The sequence below is a fragment of the Lycium ferocissimum genome, chromosome 7 (genome assembly GCF_029784015.1).
Source record: "Lycium ferocissimum isolate CSIRO_LF1 chromosome 7, AGI_CSIRO_Lferr_CH_V1, whole genome shotgun sequence".
Lineage (NCBI taxonomy): Eukaryota > Viridiplantae > Streptophyta > Magnoliopsida > Solanales > Solanaceae > Lycium > Lycium ferocissimum.
In genome coordinates this window covers 21,423,930-21,432,951 of record NC_081348.1, presented here as the reverse complement: position 1 = coordinate 21,432,951, position 9,022 = coordinate 21,423,930, and the positions used below count along the sequence as shown (strand labels likewise).

General features: G+C 35.9%; 1 protein-coding gene across 1 annotated transcript; it reads right to left on the bottom strand.

Moving 5' to 3' along the window:
• Positions 1–1,842, bottom strand: LOC132063761 (aspartyl protease family protein 2-like). The gene has a single exon (XM_059456472.1). The coding sequence runs from the start codon at positions 1,782–1,784 to the stop codon at positions 318–320; it is 1,467 nt and encodes a 488-aa protein (XP_059312455.1). The 5' UTR covers positions 1,785–1,842; the 3' UTR covers positions 1–317.
• Positions 1,843–9,022: the final 7,180 nt, after the last annotated feature.

Sequence of the window (9,022 nt, the reverse complement as noted above, 5' to 3'; positions counted from 1 at the left end):
TTCGAAGAAAACAAATATATAAGGCAATGCCAAGTTTAAGCAGAGCCGCACATTTTGCGGCTACTATCAACTTCGCTCATCTTACAGAAAACACAATTTTTGAGTTACAAATTACAATCTACTAACATAGTTGGTAATTGCTTCTTTCAAAGCATCTCTTCCCCATATTACAACATTAAATTATCACATAATACAAACAAACAGCATGTGATCAATTGTTCTTTTCTTCTCCTAATCCACCCTAACCAAAGAAATCAATCAAACACAACAAACCAGGGATTTTGGAAGCAAATTTTGAATCATCCCGTGTCACTAATTTAAGCACAGCCTCGTGGAGCAAATCCTAAACGAGATCCGGCAAGATCAAACACTACCCTAAAACCTTGCTGCTGAATGTTCCCAATAATAGACAATCCACTCATTGTACCAGCAAATGCAAAGCAGAATGTTCCATCAGTATCCACCGGAATCAAATAATTCGACGCCGGCAACGACACGTCAGCTCCCTTGAAATGCATCACCACCGTCGGCACTTTCACTTCCGTCTTTCCCGACAAATCAAAACACGTGTCGAACAACGAGAAATCCGGTGCTTTCTTTAAATTCCTAGCACGCATTCTAAAAGCATCCCTTAAAGCTACATAAGCGGGTCGGGTCAACCGGGTCACTGAAGTACCCGAATCCACTATAACCCCACCATCACCAGCAGCATCTAGCTTAAACAATGAAGGTCTAATGGCTGGAACCCTAGTGCCACCTACGCTAATTCCCGTTAGCTCCACGTAGTAAAACGTGTCGAGTTTCGGGTTATTAACAAGTGGGGTAAAAACAGCGGTTTTAGAAACCGCTGATTCACCGAAGACTAAGTAAGACGGTCTGGATGAAGCGGTCCGGTCTACTAAGCAGTAGGAAAATTTCTGGCCGAACCGGCGACCGGCTTGGGTTGGAAATGAAAGTCTACCTCGGCCCAGACCTAGTAAACCTGCGGCTCCAACGAATAAACCTTCGTTGTCGTGTCCACATCCGAGGGCTATGTTTTTGACACGTGAACGGCCGAAAGTTAATGTTTCAGTTGAAAAATCACCGACGGTGAAAGAACCGTCGCCGTAAGAAACCTGGTAAAGACATTTTTTACGGTTACAGCCGGCGGAGTCTAACCGTCGGCATAAAGGGGACCCACATGAGATACCAACGAAGGAAGAGGATTTTGTCGGGTCGAAAACCGGGTCGGATTGAGTGTAGCATTTTTTGCAAGGTGAACATTGGATCCAAACGACGTCACTTCCAGTGTCTAATACCATGTAAGCGAATTTGGGAGGTGTGCCAACACCTAAGCGCGTGAAGTACTCTCCGCTACCTTGAGAAAGTCCAGAAATAATAGAACTAGAGAAATCTCTGCCACCACCATGGGGTTTTCCGGCGCGGCGGTGAACGGTGGTGTTAACGGCGGCGAGGAGTGAAAGTGCTTTAGCTCTAACTGCGTCACGTTGGAGACGGAGTTTGAAGAGAGCATGTGGTGTAGCATTGAAGGATGATGGAGATGCTAAGTCGACGTGATGTAACTGTACAGAGAGTGTTGTGTCTGGATTCGGATCCGGGTCGGATCCGAGTAGTTGGGCTTCTAAGTCTTGGGTATCCCATGAGAGAGACTGAAGTTGAGTTTGAGGGAGAGAGTGTAAGTTTAGTGTTTGGTATTGAAGGGAAGTGGAAGAGACAGAAATGGCAAGTAGGGAAAGAAAAAGGAAGGAAATGGAAATGGAAATGGGTTTTGGTTTTCCTTCCATTTTTGTTGCTAAGGAGAAATGGTGAAGGGGAAAGAGGAAGTGCGAGTGGGAAGGGCGAGCATTGGGAGTATAAATAATGGGTGACAGAGACAGAGACAGTGAGTGGATTTTGCTCTCGTGGGTGTGTCAATTGTACGGGGCGGTGATGTAAAAGAAAAAAACAAATTAAAAAAAAAGAAAGGTGGTTTATTGTTTGGAGTTATACGTTGGATATTTTTACTACTACTCTATACGGTCAAAGAAATAATACTGCATCTGTTCACTTTTATTTATGCAGTATTCTGAAAATGAATTTTCATTTTTATTTATCACTTTTAGCATATAAAAAAAAGATAATTTTTTTTATTTCACTCATAGAATTAATTACTCACTTCAAATTATTTTTCACATTCAATAAAAATATGTATTAATTAATATGAATATATTAATAAATTATACACTTTATTAATTATTTTTTAAACAATATGAAAATAGACAAGTAAAAATAAAACAGTGGGAATACTAATATCTTGAGCTAAAGATATGCATCTTTCTTTCTGGAAAGTGCATGTGGCTTCGTCTTCTAGTTAACACGTCTTATTTATATTATGCCCCTCCCTCTCAATTCATGTGTCACTATTTAATTTGGTACGGAATTTTAGAAAGAATGATTTTTTTAAAAAAAATTGTAATTTAAAATAAATTTTATATATTTATGTTAAATTATCACATAAAGTTAAATTATTTTTAAATTGGGACACATTAAAAAGAAAAGCGTGCATATAAATTAGGACAGAGAGAGTATTTGATATGCATTACTTGAGTCGAGAATGTGTTGGAAATAGTATCTCTAGCCCCACGAGATAGGAATAAGATCTACGTGAATTTTATCTTCTCTGGACCTCACCCGTGAAATTACACTTGTTATGTTGCTGTTGTTATTGTCAATTTATAATTGAGCTTTATTTGATCGGTCGGGAAGCAGCTTGTCACTCTGCCAAAAGATAATCATGCGGACAATGTGGTATATATTAGGAGTGCCCAATTTTGCTAATGAAGTATAATTATCTAATAAGTTTGATATTGAGTTAAAAATAAAAATAAATCCATCAACGAATCAATTTGAGAACCTCGCCAAGCGTTTGGATCAATTGAGAATTATTTTGAGAATAACTTTCCTAAAAATTCTTCTACTTACAGGACAATCACAAATCATTACAAAGAATATTCCGGTTGTCCAGATATTATAAGCTCCCTTGATGAAGACTGGAGAGTGCAGATTTTTTTTAATAATAAAGTAAATAAGAACACCCAATCATTCAATTCAGCACAATCAATTATGTTGTGAGAAGCCTTAATCATTTCCTACAATTTCGCTAAATGGGCAATTAACCTTATCAATCATTTCCATTTGCACTATACGATCTATTTTAAAGATTTTTACCATCAGATGCCCCCTTTAAGACGATTCTTCACTCAATTTCATATTGCATGTGCAAGAATTCAAGTGCAACTTTAAATGGTACGTTCATAGTTTCATCCACCACCAAAATACTGAGGAAAAAAGGAAAATACCTTTAATTTCCAGAAAAAGGCAAAAAGAAGTATAAGAAAAAAAAAAAAAAAAGAATACGTAAATCAGCACATCATCTACTTAACAAAAAATCACAGAGCATCCATGTAGTCATTGATGAGATGTGGAAAACCTGTTAACCAGATTGTCTTAAATGCTACAAGTTTGTTGGCCTTTAACTAGCACTCATCTGTCACTTTGCAATTCCCTTGTCCTCTCTTTTTTCTCTTTTAATCTTTTTCAGGCACATAACATAAGAATCCATTTAATATCTTTTTATCAATCTCCTTTGTTTATTTTACTTTTTTTGCATTAAAGTTATATGTTTGAATAGTGCAAAAAAAAAAAAAAAAAATTAGTATGTATGAGTGTGTTGTTGTGTGATATTAACTGAAAATCCGTGGAATCTTAAAACACCCCTTGTCGAAAGAAAAAATTACCCCCTCCCTTAACAGGACACCCGTTTTCTACATTTATTACACCATCCTTTATGCAACTTCTAACACTACTTCCATACCCCGCCTTGAATTCCTTGACTAAATTTCTTTTTTTTTTTTTTAGAGTAATGCATGACGTTGTTTTATGAAATAAATTATTTATTGTTCAGGATATATCGTCTAGAGAAGCTTTATAAACTATGTAATATAATGGCTAATGCTGCAACTGCTAAGATGTAAATACAAATAAAGTTTGATCCTCTCAATATTTGGGAATTGGGTGAGTAAAGAGCAGCATCAGATATCAGAAGACTACTAAATACTAACTAACCGAAAACCCAAAAATCATAAATGCGGGCTGTCTTTTTAGAACAAAAATTGCAATCTTAATTGACCAAAATCCAGGTGTGTGGACATTTTTACTTACTATATCAAAGTTTAAATATCAGTTAGGTTAGCTTGGTAGATCTTTCTATTAGTTTGTCCTGCAATAGGAGTAATTAGCATTTACAGAGTGACAGCTTTACTTTATAAAAAGAAGCTTAGACATGCCTAACTTGATAACAGTTCGATGAAGAGATTTATTATTTGTCTTACATTGGTTAAACTTTTTAAGTGTGTTGAAACAAATTAAAATAAAATCGGTATTTTGTTCAAGTTGATTTAGTGTACATGTGTAATGCATTTATGCCATCAAATAAATAAACAACTATTTTGATGTGGCCGCATCAAATTATATCAAATTAGATAAATAGTTAATATTGATGTTGATGAAGCTTAGGTTGGATTTAATGGAGAAATTTAGATTTCACCTTTATTGTGACTTGTGAGTGCTTCTTACATTATAGGATAAGTGGACATGGTAAATAATCAACTCTGGTTAAATCAAAGTAGTTTTCTATTCTCTTATCTATACCTTCAGCTGGTCATCGTTCTCTGACAAATTCTAAAGTAAACTGAATTAAGCAGATGATCAGTACTATTGTGAGGAAACTCACACATGATATTGGTCGAACTCTAAACTCCGCTGCTTGGATTACACACAAATGAATGATTAATAAAATAAAATAGTATTATTTTTCTTCTCAAACAAAATTGAAGAATATTATACCGACTTCCAACAAAAAAATTAATGATGTGCTTCTCCTCCTTATCTTTTCTCATGTTTGACTGTCATTTCTCTAAAATAACAAAAAAGTGACTTTTTTTTTTCCACAAAAAAGTGACCTGAATAAAGTTGGATTTATGCTAAATGATCCCATTAAAGAATGTAAGACGTCAAAAAATTCTCAATTATTAAGGCTCGAACTCAAATTTTTTTATTGAGAACAAAGCGATATTTTGACCATCTCACTATATATTTTGTGGCTTGAGTGGAAAGACACTGGACAGTGGACTATAGCAAGAAAAAGGAAGGAAATGGAAATGGGTTTTGGTTTTCCTTCCATTTTTGTTGCTAAGGTGAAATGGTGAAGGGGAAAGAGGAAGTGAGAGTGGGAAGGGTGAGCACTGGGAGTATAAACAATGGGTGACAGAGACGGAGACAGTGAGTGGATTTTTGCTGTCGTGGGTTTCTCAATTGTACGGGGCGGTGATGTAAAAGAAGAAAACAAATTATTTAAAAAAAAATAAAAAAGGTGGTTTATTGTTTGGAGTTATACGTTGGATATTTTTACTAATAATATCTTGAGCTAAAGATTTGCATCTTTCTTTCTTCCTGTAAAGTGCATGTGGCTTCGTCTTCTAGTTAACACGTCTTACTTATATTCTCCCTCCATCTCTATTCAATTCATGTGGCACTATCCAACTTGGTACGGAATCTTAGAAAGAATGAAAACTTTAAAATTTGTAATCTAAAATAAAATTTACATATTTATATATATCTGTAAATTATCTTGAAAAGTTAAATTATTTTAAAATTAGGATAAAAAGTATTTGATATGCATTACTTGAGTCGAAGGTCTTTCAGAATCTGCGTATATTTTATCTTCTCCGAACTCCACCAGTGAAATTACACTAATTATGTTGTTCGTTGTTGTCAATTTATAATTAAGCTTTATTTGATAAGTCGGCAAGCAAGTTAATGTCTATAAAAAGATAATCATGTGGACATGTGGTATATATTGTAAAGAAATGGATCATGTGTCTAACTCAATTTCAAAATCTAACTTATGAGGGAAGAATTATCCAAGTTCATATAAATAGACCACCCATCTCACTAACCACCAATGAGGGACTTCTTTTCATTCTTCAATAGGAGTGCCCAATTTAGCTAATGAAGTATAATTATCTAATAAGTTTCATGTTGAGTTAAAAATAAATCCATCAACGAATCAATTTGAGAACCTCGCCAAGCGTTTGGATCAATAGAGAATTATTTGAGAGAAACTTTCTTAGTTCTTCTTCTACTTACAAGACAATCACAAATCGTTAACAAAATTATTCCGGTTGTCCAGACTCCAGATAGTATAAGCTCCCTTGGTGAATACTGAAGAGTGCAGATTTTTATTTTATTTTTATAAAAAGTAAATAAGAACACCCAATCATTCAATTCAGCACAACATTTATGTTCTGAGAAGTCATAATCATTTTCCTACAATTTCGCCAAATGGGCAATTAACCGTACCAATCATTTCCATTTGCACTATGCGTCTCTAAAGATTTTGTGCTATCAGATGTACCCCCCTAATCTTCACTCAATTTCACCATGCATGTGCAAGAATTCAAGTGCAACTTTAAATGGTACAAGCTGCTTCCTTCAATTCCTCTTAGTCATAGATTCATCCATCACCAAATGACCAAAGTACTGAGGAAAAAAGGAAAATATCTTTAATTTCCAAAAAAAAAAAAAAAAAAAAAAAAAAGATTACGTATATCAGCTCATCTACTTAACAAAAAAAACAAATCACAGAGCATCCATGTAGTCATTGATGAGATGTGAAAACCCAGATTGTCTTAAATGCTAGTATGTGGTAAAATAAAATCTTGTAGGCTAACTAGCTAATGTTGGTTGGCCTTTAACTAGCACTCGTCTGTATCTCTTTGCAGTTGTCACGATCGATCTTCCTCTCTTTTTTCTGTTTTGTTTCCATCCTTTGTTTGGGTCTTTTTCAATATATTTCAGGCACAAACATAAGAATCCATTTATATATCTTTATCAATCTTCTTTTTAGCATTTAATGAGTGTGTTATTGTTGTGTGATATTAACTGAAATTCCGTGGACTCTAAAATAACACCCCCTTGATGAAAGAAAAAAAATACAAACACCACATCCCTTAACAGGATACCCGTTTTCTGCATTTATTATACCATATCCTTTATGCAACTACTAACAGTACTTCCATACCCCGCCTTGAATTAGTTGACGAAAATTGTTACTCAATTTTTTGGGTTTTTTTTAGCAATGCATGACGTCGTTTTATAAAACAAACTATTTATAGTTCAGGATATATCGTTTAGAGAAGCTTTATAAACTATGTAATATAATGGCTAATGCTGCAACTGCTAAGATGTAAATGCAAATAAAGTTTGATCCTCTCAATATTTGGGAATTGGGTGTGAGTAAAGAGCAGCAACAGATATCAGAGGACTACTAACTAACCGAAAACTCAAAAATCATAATTGCGCTGTCTTTTTAGACCAAAAATTGCAATTTTAGTTGACCAAAATCCAGATGTGTGGACATTTTTACTTACTATATCAAAGTGTAAATATAGGTTAGGTTAGTTGGGTAGATCCTTCTATTAATTTGTCCTGCAAACATTTGCAGATTGACAGCTTTGCTTTATAAAATGAAGCTTAGATATGCCTAACTTGATAACAGTTCGATGAAGAGATTTATTATTTGTGTTACATGACAACAATCTACCAAGCTCAAATATAAGAGGAGCTAAGCTACAGTGAAGAGAGATCGAAGAGAGAGAGAGAGCAGTTATGGAGGAAAATAGCTACTTCATTGGAAATGAGAAATGAAAACTCTCTTACAGATATTACACATGGACACGATATTTATACACTTCCATTCCACTAGTGACAGTTGTACTGAGCGGTCACTCTAACTGCCTCATAATTAACTTCTTAACCAACTTAACTAACTCCTAATTAGTTGACCAGTTGACCAGCCACATTAGCTTGTCCTTCTAGCTCAACACTCCCCCTCAAGCTGATGGCTTGAAGAGGTCTTGTACTCCCAGTTTATCGAGCAGTTGGCCATGTTGAAACTTTCCCAGGATCTTTGTAAGAAGGTCAGCTAATTGCTCCTTAGTAGGAACATGATTGGTTCTCACCATGCCTTGACTGATTCTTTCTCTTACAAAGTGGCAATCAATGTCTATGTGTTTAGTTCTCTCATGGAATATTGGATTGGCAGCAATTTGTAATGCAGCTTTACGGTCACACATAAGCTCAATTAGATGTCTGATCTTCACTCCAATTTCATTAAACAAGCCTACCAACCAAGTTATTTCGACGGTCAAACATGTTTCTAAATTACGTCAACGAAGCTTTTAGAAACTCGCTTTTCGACTTCAATGATATAAGAGCACATCCAAACTTTACTAGGTATCCAGTTACAGATCTTCTAGTCTGCAAGCGTGCTCCCCAGTCGCTATCACAATAGACAACTATTTGATCTGAATGTTCTGCAGGCATGAACAAGCCAAGTCCAGGATTGCCTTTAATATATCTCTCAACCCTAAGTGTTGCTTCCATGTGAGACACCTTAGGACTATGCATAAATTGACTCAGCATTTGGACTGAGAAAGCCAAGTCTGGCCTTGTCATTGTGAGATACAACAGTCTTCCCGCCGGGTCTGCGATGTACGCAGCGGATCTCTTAGGACTTCGTCAACGTCGGCAGCCTTCATTTGGGATCGATCCATATTCTAAAGAGGTCCGGGCCGATTCAATTCAGAGTGGAGTGCCGAGCGAGGCTTTGCTCCTCGGACTTCTTAGATGGTTCAAGCATATTTTCATTGACACAACACAATGCCTTTCTTAGATCTATCCATTTCAATTCCCAGAAAGAAGTTGAGTTCTCCCAAGTCCTTCATTTTGAAACTTTTTTGCAGATCTTCTCTAGCTTGATTAACCAGCTCTTTACTGTTTTCTGTCACCAGTAAGTCATCCACATAGACCAATATCATCACCGGTTCCCCACCTGACCACTTTGTGAACAAGCTGTAATCATAGTGGCTTTGTATAAATCCTATTTGGACCGCGCATCCGCTGTCGGTTTTGTTCCATTGCC

What these genes read in the sequence shown, in the direction of transcription:
- LOC132063761 (XM_059456472.1), bottom strand. Translation starts at nt 1,784, where the DNA reads ATGGAAGGAAAACCAAAACCCATTTCCATTTCCATTTCCTTCCTTTTT.